Raw genomic sequence first — 13,751 nt, 5'->3', positions numbered from 1 at the left:
GATGCTGCTTTTGGGGCTTTGGTCCTTCTCGCAGGGGTTTCTGCCTTCCATCCTAAGTGAGGACTGCTTTTGTGTGTCCCACTTTTCCTGGACTGATCTGTTGCCACGCTAAGGAAGTAAAATTCTTACTGGATAATTTTCTTTCCTTTAGTGCTACAGATCAATCTAGGAATCCCTCCCTTTTGGTTATTTTAGCTGGGGTTGTGGGCTTCTCTGTTTAGATGTGGATATTGCAATTCCAGTCCTTGGTTTGGAGTTTGTCTGCTTTCTGAGCATAAAGAGGAAGGAGACCCATGCCGGCAGGTTTGCTGGTCGACTTGAGTCTTTTTCATTGCTTCTTATCAGTATACTGGGAGGTGACACTGAGCATCAGGGTTTAAGGCACAGTGTGACTCTGTGTCCTCTATCTCCACCTGTTGGTAGATGGGCATAACCCACTTGTCCTGGATTGATCTGTTGCACTAAAGGAAAGAAAATTATCCGGTATGAACTAATTTTACCATGGAGTCTATCGATTGCCTTTTCTGCATCGAAACTAACTAATAAGTATGGCCTATTTATACGTTGCCGATATTCCGAGATTGAAATACGCCTCAGGTTTTTAGAGATCGTTCTACCTTTAGCAAAGCCTACTTGGGAATCATGAATCACTGAGAGCAGAACTTTGGCCAGCCGATTTAGCCATTACCTTAGCCAAAAGCTTAACTTTTTATAATTTAGAAGAACAATAGTTTGAGCCTAGTTTTCCAGCCCGGGGGTCTTAGCAAGGGAGCTCTGCTAATAGCCCATTCCACTTCATCTGGGGCAACAGGAGCATTAAACATATTGCTATCTTTCCGGGGAAACTGGGGTAAGATGAAACCATCCAAATAAAGTTGACCTTGAAGCCCCCCCCCCCCCCCCCCAATCCATTGTGAAGCGTACAGCTTGGAGTAATAATCCTAAAAGATGACATATTTCCTCATCAGTGTGCACACGTTTCCCATCTGGAGCTTTCAACGTTGACTTTTTTTTAGTGCCTGATTTAGTAGTGACTAGTCTAGCAAGTAATTTACTGGCTTTGTTACCATGCTTGTACAAGTGGTATTTATAAAAGGCTTGGGACTTATAAGATCTTTGGTGTATCGGTTCCTTTACGGCAGTTTGTATTTCTAGACGCTGTTGTTTGTCAAGGGTATTAAGTGAGGTGCCATAACATTTACGTAACATGACTTAATTGATGTTCAAATCTAAGTAATTTCCTATCCTTACTCTTCTTAAGTGAGCTCTGATAACTGATTATCTTGCCCCGTAATGTAGCTTTCGCTGTTTCCCAGTATAGGATAGGAATAGGTTCATGTGCTTGATTCATGGATTTATAAGTATGCCAGCAAACGAGCAAATGTTTCCTAAATTTGGGGTCCTTATAAAGGCCTATCAGGAAAGACCAGTTATACTCTCCACCCTTATTAGAAAGAGTCTGCCAGTCCATCCAGACCAAAGCATGGTCTGATACTACATAGGGGCCAATCTCAGCTTTCATAATAAAAGTTAACAAGCTGGTAGAAATAATCAATACGAGACTGAGTGTGCCCTTGTTGGGTAAAGTCTTTCTCAGTAGGGTGCAATATTCTCCAAACATCTATCAGATCTAATAGTTGGCACAAAACAGGCAAACCTCGTACATTGGCAGGGCCCCCTTTCTGTAGAGGACAAGATTTATCCACAATAGGCTCCCAGACCATGTTGAAGTCTTCTCCAACCAGAATAGACAAAGTATGATACATTTTTTAATCAAATTGGTAAGGAGCATAAATACTACATAACAATACCTCCTTTATGATCTACTAGTAAAAAAGGCCCGTTTCTGACAGAAATGAAACGGGCGCTAACAAGGTTTTCCTCAGAGTGTGTATGTTTGAGAGAGTTTGTGTGAGAGTGACTGTGAGAGAGACAGATTGAATGTTTGTGGCTGCAAGTGTGTCTGTTAGAGAGTGTGTGTGAGATTGACTGTGTTTTGAGTGGATATGTGAGCCACAGCGAGAGTGTATATGAGTGACTGTGTGACACATAGTTAATGTGATCCAGTGTGAGACATAGCGTGTGTTGTAGACAGTGTTTGAGAGTGAGAGAGACACAGAGTGAGAGAAACCCCTCAGTCTGCCTGTGCCACTGTGTTGTCGCAGGATCCCTCATCTCTCTGGTCAGTGTTCCCCCCCCCCCCCTCCTCCTCTTATGTCTCCCTGCTGCCCTCCTGTCAGGGCTGTGGATCCCCCGTCCCCCTTTGTCTGTGCTGTGAGGACCCCCTCCCCCGCCTCCATCTGTGGTCTCTGGACCTCTTCCGGCCCTCATCCTCCCCCTCCTTGTATCTGAAGTTTTGCTTAAGAGACTTTTGGGGAGGTGGGGGGGGGGGGTGCTGTGGACAGTACTGGGCAGGCACTGTAGTTTATGCAGTGCCAATGATGTTCAGCACTGACCACCCACATTGGTCACTGGGTTAAATTAGGACAGCTCAAAATTGCATAACTCTGATTCTCTTCAAAGTCCCCTGATCCCCTCCTGCCACCCCCAAAAGCTCCTGCCCTTCCTATGCTTTCCCTCCAGCCAGCCAGACCCAACACCTCATCCCTCCATGGGCTGCCATATAGTTCTGTTTTTTTGGGGGGGAGATCCTGCTTAGCGCCTCCTCCATGCGATGCACCCCCCCCCGCCGCCATCCCACCCACCGCGATGCAGCCGGCCTCCCACCCATCATCGCCATCGCACCCACCATCGCGTAGTTTTGCTGGCGGGGGACCCAAAATCCCGCCAGCAGAAGTCCTGTGTTGTCTGAGTCTGACTGACTCCAGCTATCTTCGGCGTTGATAGCCTGTGCAGGGCGGGGTTGTGTGCGTCTGACGTCCTGCACTTGCAGGACGTCAGACGCACAGAAGCCCTGCCTGCTGAACGCCGAAGATCACGCAGTAGTCAGCAGACAGGACTTGTGCTGGCGGGGTTTCGTGTCCCCCGCTGGCAAAGCAACGCGACGGTGGGTGGCTTGTGGGGGGGGTTGCACCTCCTGCATTCTGCAGCTTTGGGGGTGGGACAGCGCGGAGGGGCCATGTTGTTGCGCCAGGGGGGGGGCTTCATTTTTGCTGCACGAGTGTCATTGCTCCGCCCCCTGCGTCATCACGTTTGACGCGTAGGCGGGGCAGACACTTATGGAGCAAAAAAGTGGTCTCAGCCGCCTCACTTTCGAACGTTGGGAAAGTGAGGCTTCAATGGAACGTTGGAGGTGCGTTTTATATAGAGAGATAGTTGCTTGACAAAAAATACAGTGACTGGTCAGAGACCAAAATTGAAAGTTTTGCCACCAGACCTATATGAAACAAAATAACTCTCTCTCCTTTTTTTTTTTTTTTGTTGTGTGGTGGCTGGCACACAGTCCCTCCCCCCCCCCCACCAGTGTTTCAATTTAAGACGTTCAGCATCTGTAAGGTGGGTTTCCTGTAAAAAATACGATATCCATCTTCTGACACTGCAACTGCTGCAAAATCTTTGACCGCTTAATGGGAAAGTTAATAACCGCCACATTCTAGGTGGCTACTTTAATAAAGGGAAACCATGGTAAGCAATGGGTTGAAACAGACCGATTATAACTAAAATCCAAGAGTACTGGCCCAGCCACTGGTCCCCTTTTTGTGTCGAGAACGTTGCTTGTATGTCAGCACATTCCCCACTACGGGAGGCATCCTTCAAAGCACCGAGAACATTGTTCCAGTACCAAAGAAGAGCTGTCTTGTGCCATGTCACATTCTGTTTGAGGATGTTTTCTGAAGAATTTTTGCAGAGTGTAAAGCATGTTAAACATTTGGAAGTAGTTCTTATATAATTGCTTGATAAATCCCAGCGCCAGGTTGCTATAGAGCCTGGGAATTCTTGTTCCCTAATTGTAGTACTTCTACAGCTTTCTGCTACCCATTTTCCTTACCTTGCTGGCTGTAGCTTTAGAAGAAACACCTTTCCTACTTGCCTGAGCCACGCTGTGCAGGAAGATTGGACTGGTCTTGCAGTTTCAACTTTCCTGAGATTTCATGAACTTCTTGCACTGCATGGCTCAAGAGTACAGAGAACTGAATGGCAGCAAGGAAGTAGGAAATGTGCTGTTTCTTCTATAGCTGCAGTTAGCAAGTTGAGGGAAATAGGTGGCAGGCTACAGGAGAGGGAGAGACTGGGTCAAGAGTGAGGTGAGGATATGTTCTAGAGAAAATGAGATGAGTACCCAGGCTATGGTGATATGTAAAATTAAGAGGCAGTTAACTCTTTGCTTCACCTATGAAGTAGATAATGTCACACAGCTGACACCATGCTTCTGGGAGACTGCTGTTTTCTGTTAGTAATGTGAAGTGGTCCCTTAAGTGGCTGATTCACTAAACTTTCATTGCCTACAGTCCCGGATTGGGAAAAGAGCCTTAGTAAATCAGTTTCTTAAAGGAGCTGCTGCTGTTCTTGGAGAGGATTATCTCCCCCCCCCCCCCCCCCCCCCCAAAAAAAAAAAAATCAGTATGGACATTGTTGGGTGTGAGGTGGAAGGGAAATGAAAGAGGTTTGTCACCAGCTCCTAAGTTTTTTGGGCTAGCTCCTAGATTGTGAAAATTTGTTGAGACCTGGTATAAGAATTACAAGTATACATGCTGTCAAGAGTGTGCATGCATGTGTGTGATTTGCACATGCTGTAGGTATATCTAGAGGCATAGGTTGTGTGGAGTAGGGGTAGCATTGCAATATGCATGCAATTACTGAAGTGCATATGCACATTCAGTGTGTATAGAGTGTGTACACACTTATACTTGTCTCAGAACAAGTGTAATTTTGTGTGAAAGCATTCATGTGCTGTTGGGCATTTATTATAAGACTTTATTTTAAAAAGGCACATACATGGCTTTTTATTACTTGTATAAAATAAGCACACTTTTGACTTTTGTTCTGTTATAAATTTTTCTCTTACCTGAACAGTTTGCTCTGGAAATGGCATCACTACTATGATTTGCTAGCCTAGATAAGAGTTGCAAAGGGCTTAAAATGGAAGGACGGGGTAGAGAAAAATAGTCAGTGAAGACTCAAAGTGCCATAATTGCAGTAGAGACCAGTTCTAATTGTTAGAAACTATGGAGCAATCTCCAATTGACACATTTCCTTAAGACTCGGGCAGTTCAGGAGGTGATACAGAGGGAGCACTCAACTTTAGAAAAAATTTGTGAGGGACAGACCATGGCAGGTGGGTTGATATCCCGACTGCACCACACTCTCAATCAGTCTATACCCAGTCATACCATACATAGGAAGAGCTGGCAGAGAGAGCTGGGTATAGAAATAGAGGAGGTGGCATGGGAGAGAATGGAGCGGGCTGCGGCGGGGGTGTCGTCTCATGTACCTTTCAAAGAAAATGCTATCAAAGTTCTGTTTAGGTGGTATATGTCACCGGAACGCCTTCAGCGCATTTACCCTGCTCTGTCGGGCTTGTGCTGGAGGGGTTGTGGTATCAAGGGAACCATGGGTCATATCTGGTGGCATTGCAGGAAGATTAGAGCCTTTTGGAAAATGGTCCGAAGTAGGCTGCAGATTTGGCTGGGTCGGATGATTCCCTGGCACCCAACCATTTTCCTTTTTTCGGCAAAAGTGGTGGGACTTTCTCCCACCCAACAGGCTCTTTTGCGCTATGCCACGTGTGCAGCTAGAATTGTAATAGCAGCCACCTGGAAACTACCAGTGGTCCCATCACTGGATAGATGGCTCCGAAAGATGGGGTATGTTTGCGAGATGGAGCGGCTCATGGCTGAAAGACGAAGCCTAACGCCTAAGTGGCGCTCAATATGGGATGCTTACCTCTGCTATACTCATAAATGAAGTAGGCAGGAGAATTAAAGATGCAAGTCCGGAATGGGAGGGAGGGGGGAATGAGGGGGGAAGGGGCTTGGGACCTGTTATCCTTTGATAAAAGTTTCATAAAACTTGAAGTTAATATGGCCTCGCTGTTCAGGTCTATCAGTTTTTTTAGTAGCCGGGACCGGGAATATGGACTTAGCACTGCGTTGTTAACTGCACAATGTATTTTCCACTATGTTCTCACTGATTTCTGTTCAGTAGTATGTATCAGGACTCGAGGATTATCTTGTTATACTTTATTGGATTGTGATATTGTCTATTAATAAAGACTTCATACAAATTAAAAGAAACTATGGAGCAAAAAATTAATACATGCTGCTGATATAAATGCTTCTTTGTTTTGAGGATTGATGTGATCTTTTTATATATTTTCTTATTGAGTTAAAGCAAGTATCTTGGGGTTGGATTTGCTTGTGTCTCTAAGTGACCTGTGTATTTATTTATTTATTTTAGGATATTCGATCAGATTCCCCAATTTTATCTAATAAAATTGCAAAATATCCAGAAAATAAGAATCGAAATAGATACAGAGATGTCTACCCATGTAAGTACATTCTATATATACCTTTAGTCATGGATCTGTCTAGAAAAAAATTATCTTGCTATCTTTAGAGGATTCTGGGAGCATATAAGGCAATAACATAAGAGGATTCTAGGATTTTAGGAACATACAAGGTTATCCTGGAGCTTGACAGGGCCAGCTTTAACAGTTCTGGAATCCCAAAGAGGTAGGAGGGAATTGTGGGCTTAGAGCAGTAGATGTAGTGATTCCATGAAGTCAGATGTTTGATATCTATCTATTTGAAAGCAATGGCTTCATCTCAGTTTTGATTTGGTAGAAGTCAAATTGTGAATTGCAGCCTTAAGACTGAAGTTTATAGATTGACGTAAAACCACATTGATTTGACTTATAAGCTCCTTTTTATCTTTAGCTGTTTTGGTGATTTATGTTTCAACAATTTTTATTTTAAATATAACTGCATATTAACAAACATTTATTTTCACAGATTACAAACAATTGAGTTCCACCCCATCCTCATCCCCCCTCCCCCCTCCCGTCCGCCCTCCCAGTAACTCCAATATGCCAAAACCTTCCATTGCCAGCTTATAGTATATATTTATAAAGTATTAACAACAAGACTTCGTCCTTTCTGTGTCATCTTATCCAAATAACATCCCCATATTTTAAAGAATCGAATTTTCCTTTTACAATGTCCTTTGGCCTCCTTTGCCTCCCAAACCAACAGTTGATGTACTTTATTGCGCCAGTGCCAGAAAGTCGGCGGGTTGGCTACAGTCCAATGTTGCATGATACATTTTCTTGCTACCAGATAGAGTTTTCGACACAACAGTGTTTTATCAGCATTCAATCTCCTTTGTGGCTCCTTCATATCTAACACTAGCTGTAATGGATTCATGTCTCTTCTACTACCCACCACTCCTGTAAGATAAGTAGCTATTTGCCTCCAATAGCGTTGTATTGGCACACAATCCCACAGTGCATGATACAATGAGTTCTCAGAATTATTACATTTCAAACACATAGCTGTTTCAATTCCCCCCGATTTAAACAGTTGTATTTGGGTAAAGTATGCTCTGTGCATTATTCTATACGCACATTCTCTATAATCAGCTCCTCCTATTATGTGTGGAATATCTTTGATCTGCTTCATCATATCCCAAGAGTCTAATGCCCTTCCCATATCTTTCTCCCATTTCTGCCGGATCTGAGTCAGTTCTTTCCCCGGGACTAGACTCCATACTTTCTGATGTATTTGTGATATGGAGGGGGCTTGTTCAGAGATCTCTTCAAAGAAAGTCTGAATCCTATTACCCAGTTTGTTATTCAATATTTCTTTACTGAGTGATTGTATGTAATGCTTCAGTTGGCAGTAAGCATATTTGTCCCCCCAGCCCTGTTCAGTTTGACCTATCAACTGTGTCAGTGACTTAATTTCGCCAGTTGCATCTAAAGCATCTGCCAAAGCTATTACCCCTAGTTGTTCCCATCTGTCAAAAGTTTTATTTTCTATCCCAGGTACAAAGGCCGGATTTCCTTTAATATTGATAAGTTCAGTTGTATTCGGGTCCCCTCCTAGTAATGTCCCCAAAAATCTCCATGCTTCTCTTATTGGTTTGAGTAGAACATTGTTTCTATGTATATGTGGAATCTCTGTGTTCCGCAAGTGCAATAGTGTAATATAACGATAAGGACTAAAGAGCGCGTTTTCCATCTCAAGGGGTGTATGTTCTTGAGTTTGGTAAATCCTATCCCTCACATGCCGTAGGAGGCAGGCCATATTATAAAGTTTAATGTTGGGAATTCCCAAGCCCCCCTGTTTCCATCCTCCCAACATATATTTCTGCTGCATCCTAGCTCTTTTCTTAGCCCAGCTAAACCTAAACATTAGTCTATATAGGTGTTTTATATCTTTCTGTAGCAATGCTATGGGCAAGATCTGTAGTGCATAGAGCCATCTTGGCAAAATGACCATTTTTATAAGACTTATCCTCCCCGACAAAGACAGCGTCAAAGTGGTCCAGGAGTCTAATTGTTGGGTTGTCTGCTCTAACAGTTTTGCTACATTTAATTGATATATCTCTCTCGGCTTGGCCGGTAGCAATATTCCCAAATATGTAAAGAAGTTGTGTCTGTTTCAAAGGGAATCCGTCCAGCCACAAGCCTTGGATGTCCGCATTAATCGCAAGGGCTTCCGACTTGTCCATGTTCAATTTAAAGCCCGAGTAGTCTCCATATTCATGGAAAATCTCTAAAAGATTGTCAAGTGTCGTCTTCGGTTTTGTAACTATCACTAACAAGTCGTCTGCAAATGCAGCCAGTTTGAACTCCTGTTTCCTAAATTGCACCCCAGGTACCGCTTTACAATCATATATGTCCCTAATGAGAGGGTCCAATTGGAGCGCAAATAGCAGGGGTGACAGAGGGCACCCCTGTCTTGTTCCTCTACTAATCTGTATTTCTCCTGATACATTACCGTTTATCAGTACTTGTGCTCTCGGCAAATAATACAATGCTCTGATTGCCTGCATAAAGTTGCCATTGAATCCATATTTCTCTAGCACCGAGTACAGAAAGGGCCACTCCACTCTATCGAATGCTTTTTCTGCATCAAAGCTTATCATTAAAGCTTGTTCTTTGGAGTGACCCAATCTTTCCAAGGCCGCCAGAATGTTCCTCATGTTTTTCGTAACTGATCTACCTTGTACGAATCCTACCTGTGCTGGATGTATGAGCTCAGGTAGTACCTTGCCTAGTCTGTTTGCCAGTATTTTGGCAAATAGCTTTGCTTCCTGATTGAGTAGGGAGATAGGTCTGTAAGATGTAACTAATTTTTCATCTCTTTTAGGCTTGGGAAACACCACTATTCGGGCTAAATTTAAATGCTCAGGCATCCTACCTTTTTCTATCCATTCATTAAATACCCTAGCCAAGGTAGGAATCACCGAGTCTCCCATCAGCTTATAAAATTCCGCTTTATATCCATCCGGGCCTGGGGCTTTGCCTGTTTTACTCTGAGTAATGGCCCAGGCCACCTCTTCCTCGCTAATCCTAGCATTCAGGCGATTCTGGTCACTGCATTGCAGCTTCGGAATTTGTAGGCCTGTTTTGGTGATTTAAGCTAGCCTTTATGGTCATGTCTGTTTCTATAATGTCGATATTATTTTTTTTATAATTTGCCCTCAACATAACTGAAAGAATGGGTCGAAGTCCAAATCAAAGAACAACAACAAAAAATATATATATATATACACACATACTAGTAAAAGGTCCGTTTTTCTCACACAAATGAAACGGGCGCTAGCAAGGTTATCATGTAATGGCAATTTATGTTTTTAAGGGAACCGTTAGGAGAAATGTTCTGTCATGATAAGCAATAATTGGGAAGGGTGTATAATGAGTAATATGCTCCAGGGGTATGAGATACGGATTGTTTTATGTTTTTTGTTTTTGTTTTAATTGTTCTTAGTTTATGATTTTTATTTATAGTATTTTTGAAAAGATAGAGTACGCAGACTCCATCCATGTCCAGCATTTCTCCTCTCTTCCCTCCCCTCAATCCATGTCCAGCATTTCTCCTCTCTTCTCTACTACTACTTATAATTTCTATAGCGCTACCCTCCATCCATGTGCATCTCCTTCCTGACTTCCCTCCCTTCCATCCATCCTTGTCCAGCAACTCTCCATTCTCTCCTGCCCTCTCCTCCATCCAGCAAATTTCCTCTCACCCCTGCCCCCTCCATTCATCCATGTCCAGCAATTCTCCTCTCCCCTGCCCTCCCCACCCCTCCATCGATGTCCAGGAACTCTCCATTCTCCCCTGCCCTCTCCTCCATCCATCCATCCATCCATATCCAGCAAATTTGCTCTCTCCCCTGCCTCCTCCATCCATCCATGTCCCACAATTCTTCTCTCTCCCCTGCCCTCCCCTCCTGTCCAGCGATCTGTTCTCTCCCCCTTCCCTCCTCTCCAATTCCAGCCATCTCTTCTCTCCCCCTGCCCTCCCATCCATGTCCAGCAATTCTCCCTGCCCTCCCTCAGCTCCCTGACAGCCCTCCTCTCCGTTCCTCCCCCCCGCTCGTTTAACCCCTTTACTTTCAGGCGCAGCGACGGCAGTGAAGAGGACAACACAGGGGGCTCGCCTCCAGCTTCTCCCTTCCCTCACACAGTGTCCCGCCTTCTGTGATGATGCATTTCCTGTTTCCGCGAGGGCGGGACACTGTGTGAGGGAAGGGAGAAGCTGGCGGTGAGCCTGCTGTGTTGTCCTCTTCACTGCCGTCACTGCGCCTGAAAGTAAAAGGGTTAAACATGCGAAAGGAGGGGAGGAACGGAGAGGAGGGCTGTCGATTGGGGAGCTGAGGGTGGGAAGGAGCGGAGGGGACCGTCCGAGAGCTGCCTGGCTGCAGCGCTGCTGTGGCAGGCAGCCCTGCGTTTGGGGGGGCAGTAGCCAGGGGAAGGTCACAGTCGGGCTGGGGAGGCTTAGCCTCTCTAAGCCTCTTACATGGGGCACCTATGACTGTCCTCCCATCCCATCCATGTCCATCAATTCTCCTCTGCCCTGCTCTCCTCTTCTCTTCTTCCCTCCCTCCCCTCGATGTCCCGCGATTCTCTCCTCCTGACATCTCGCCGCCAGGGTTCCCTTCCCCCTCATTGTTCCCCCCTATGACGTCATTACGTTTTGACGCCAGAGTGGGGTAATGAGTGGGAATGGATGTTACGAACCCAGGCATCCAGACGTAGAATGTTTTAGGTGCAAATTATTATATAGGATAGGAAGGATATCTCTATCTATCTATCTATCTATCTATCTATCTATCTATCTATCTATCTATCTATCTATCTATCTATCTATCTATCTATATCTTTCTCTTTTTTTTTTTTTTTTTTTTGGTGGGAGAGGGAGTGCGGCATGAAAGTTTTCTCATGCTCCTTTGGACTTTGTTCTCAGTCTGAGCTTGGGTTGGGATAGGGTACTGTAAACCTTCATTCACAACTGCATGGTTCCATGCTCTGCTATTTTGTATCCTCATCTGTCTTTTTAGCCCGGTCATTTTAGTGACCGTCTTTGGCTTTAGAGTATAGAAGGTAGTACAGTGGTTAGATTAAATCCTGATAGCCACACTTTTGTGACCTTGGATGAATCACTTAAATGTAATATGCCTTGAGCTACCAATGAAGATGTGAGTTAAATCTAAAGGGTTCTAGATTTCACCATTTGACTCCTATCTTGAGGATTTTTTTTTTTTTTTTAACATCCCACAGGCCTTGGAGTTGTCTGGTGCTGACTACAAAGAAGGAGACATTTTAGATCTACCTGATCATCCTGACTGACAGATGTTTCCCTTCCTGCCAGCAGAGGTGGGTGGAGGTAGAGAAATTTATCTTTACCAATAACATGATTGGTATAACCTGCTGGTGCTCATATGAGAGTTCCAGTATTTCTCTACCTCCAAGAGAGGGTAGGCTGCTCAGACTGGTTCTCCTGGTCCTTGACCTTGCTCCCAGCAGGCCTCACAACTTGGTAGAGCCTTAAGGCCAGCTAAGGGTACTGTGTTTCCCTCCTCTTCCAGACCTCGCTTCTATGAAGCTCGCAGGTATCGTCCGGGGCGCTCTGCTGGGTTTTCTCAGCGTGCCCGTTTTCAGCAGAGGAACTCCTTTCGCTCAGACAAATGTTCTGCAGAGGCCGGTTCAAGGCCAGGAGTTCAGGGCCGTCCTCCACAATGATGGGATGCCGGTTCACTCCTCCTTGCCTGCAATAGGAGGACGTCTTTCCCTCTTTCTAGAGGAGTGGACCAAGATTACCTCGGATCAGTGGGTTCTGGACCTGATCAGAGAAGGTTACCGACTGGAATTCGGTGCCCCGGTGAGAGATGTGTTTGTGAAGTCCTGATGCAGCACTGCCGTAAAACGGACGGCGGTAGAGGAGACCTTACAAGTCTTGCTGCACCTTGGAGCGGTGATCCCGGTGCCTCCTGCCGAACGCGGCGGCGGCCACTATTCCATTAATTTTGTCATGCCTCGAAAAGGCGGGTCTTTCAGACCGATCCTCGACTTACGAAGAACGAGGCCCTCAGAGTATGACATTTTCACATGGAAACCTTGCGCTCCGTTATTGCGGCGGTATAGCCAGGAGAGTTTCTCACGTCTGTGGACCTAAAAGAAGCATATTTGCACAATCCTATCTGGCCTCCACACCAGCGGTTCCTCCGCTTTGCGGTGTTGGGAAAACATTTCCAGTTTCGGGCCTTGCCTTTCAACCTAGCCACAGCTCCCCGTACCTTTTCCAAGGTAATGGTGGTCTTAGCAGCCTGTCTCAGGCGAGAGGGTATCAGAGTTCACCTTTATCTCGACGTCTGGCTCATCAGAGCGGATTTGGCAACAGAGAGTCGTCTTGCCACAGTCAGAGTGATGTCAGTCCTGCAGGCGCTAGGCTGGGTGATCAATATACCCAAACGTCACCTGACCCCCTCAGTTTCTTGAGTATTTGGGGGTCCGGTTGGACACGGCATCGGGGTTGGTCTTTCTCCCCAACCAAAGGCGGTGCAAGCTTCAGAATCAGGTCCGTCTGCTTCTGCAGATGCCTCGCCCGCGAGCTTGGTACTTTGCCCAGCTACTGGGGTCGTGACAGCCACCTTGGAGGTGGTTCCTTGGGTGAGAGCGCATATGAGGCCTCTGCAGATTGCCCTGCTTCAACAATGGTTTCCAATGTCCCAGGAATATCAACGCAGACTAACGTTGCTCCCTGCAGCCCGGCTCAGTAAGGAGTGGTGGCTCTTCGACAGGATGCTGCACCAAGGAATGCCTCTTGCGCTTCCTTCCTGGTGCCTGGTGATAACAGATGCCAGCCTTTTGGGCTGGGGAGCGCATTGCCAGAGAAGCTATGCTCAGGGTCTGTGGACACCCGTGGAAGTGGGGTGGTCCATCAATTGCTTGGAACTGAGAGTGATATTCCAGACGCTTATGGCCTTTCAAAAGACTCTGAAGGGGCTTGCTTTCCAGGTCCTGTCAGACAACACGACAGCGGTGGCATACCTAAATTGTCAGGGCGGCACTCAGTGCAGGTCCCTGGCCGCGGAGGCCGCTCAGATTTGCCACTGGGCCGAACTGCACCTACAGCTTCTGTCGGCAGCTCACATAGCAGGTCAGAGCAACGTGCAAGCCGATTTTCTCAGCAGGCATCAAATCGACCTGGCAGAATGGGAATTGGCAGAAGAAGTTGTTCTTCAGATTTGTGCCAAATGGGGGACTCCCAGAATGGATCTAATGGCGTCAAGTGCAAACGCCAAAGTACCTCACTTTTTCAGCAGAAGGAGAGATCCTCATTCGG

General features: G+C 45.8%; 1 protein-coding gene across 2 annotated transcripts in view; it reads left to right on the top strand.

Moving 5' to 3' along the window:
* PTPN2 (protein tyrosine phosphatase non-receptor type 2) overlaps positions 1-13,751 on the top strand; it is a 177,530-nt gene that overhangs the window by 15,403 nt on the left and 148,376 nt on the right. For both annotated transcript variants that reach the window (XM_030212438.1, XM_030212428.1), the window contains exon 2: positions 6,358-6,448. In XM_030212438.1, the coding sequence (XP_030068298.1) occupies positions 6,358-6,448 (91 nt within the window). The remainder of the gene's footprint in view (positions 1-6,357; positions 6,449-13,751) is intronic.

This window comes from Microcaecilia unicolor, chromosome 1 (genome assembly GCF_901765095.1).
Source record: "Microcaecilia unicolor chromosome 1, aMicUni1.1, whole genome shotgun sequence".
NCBI classification, from domain to species: Eukaryota; Metazoa; Chordata; class Amphibia; order Gymnophiona; family Siphonopidae; genus Microcaecilia; species Microcaecilia unicolor.
This window is presented reverse-complemented; position numbering and strand designations above follow the sequence as displayed.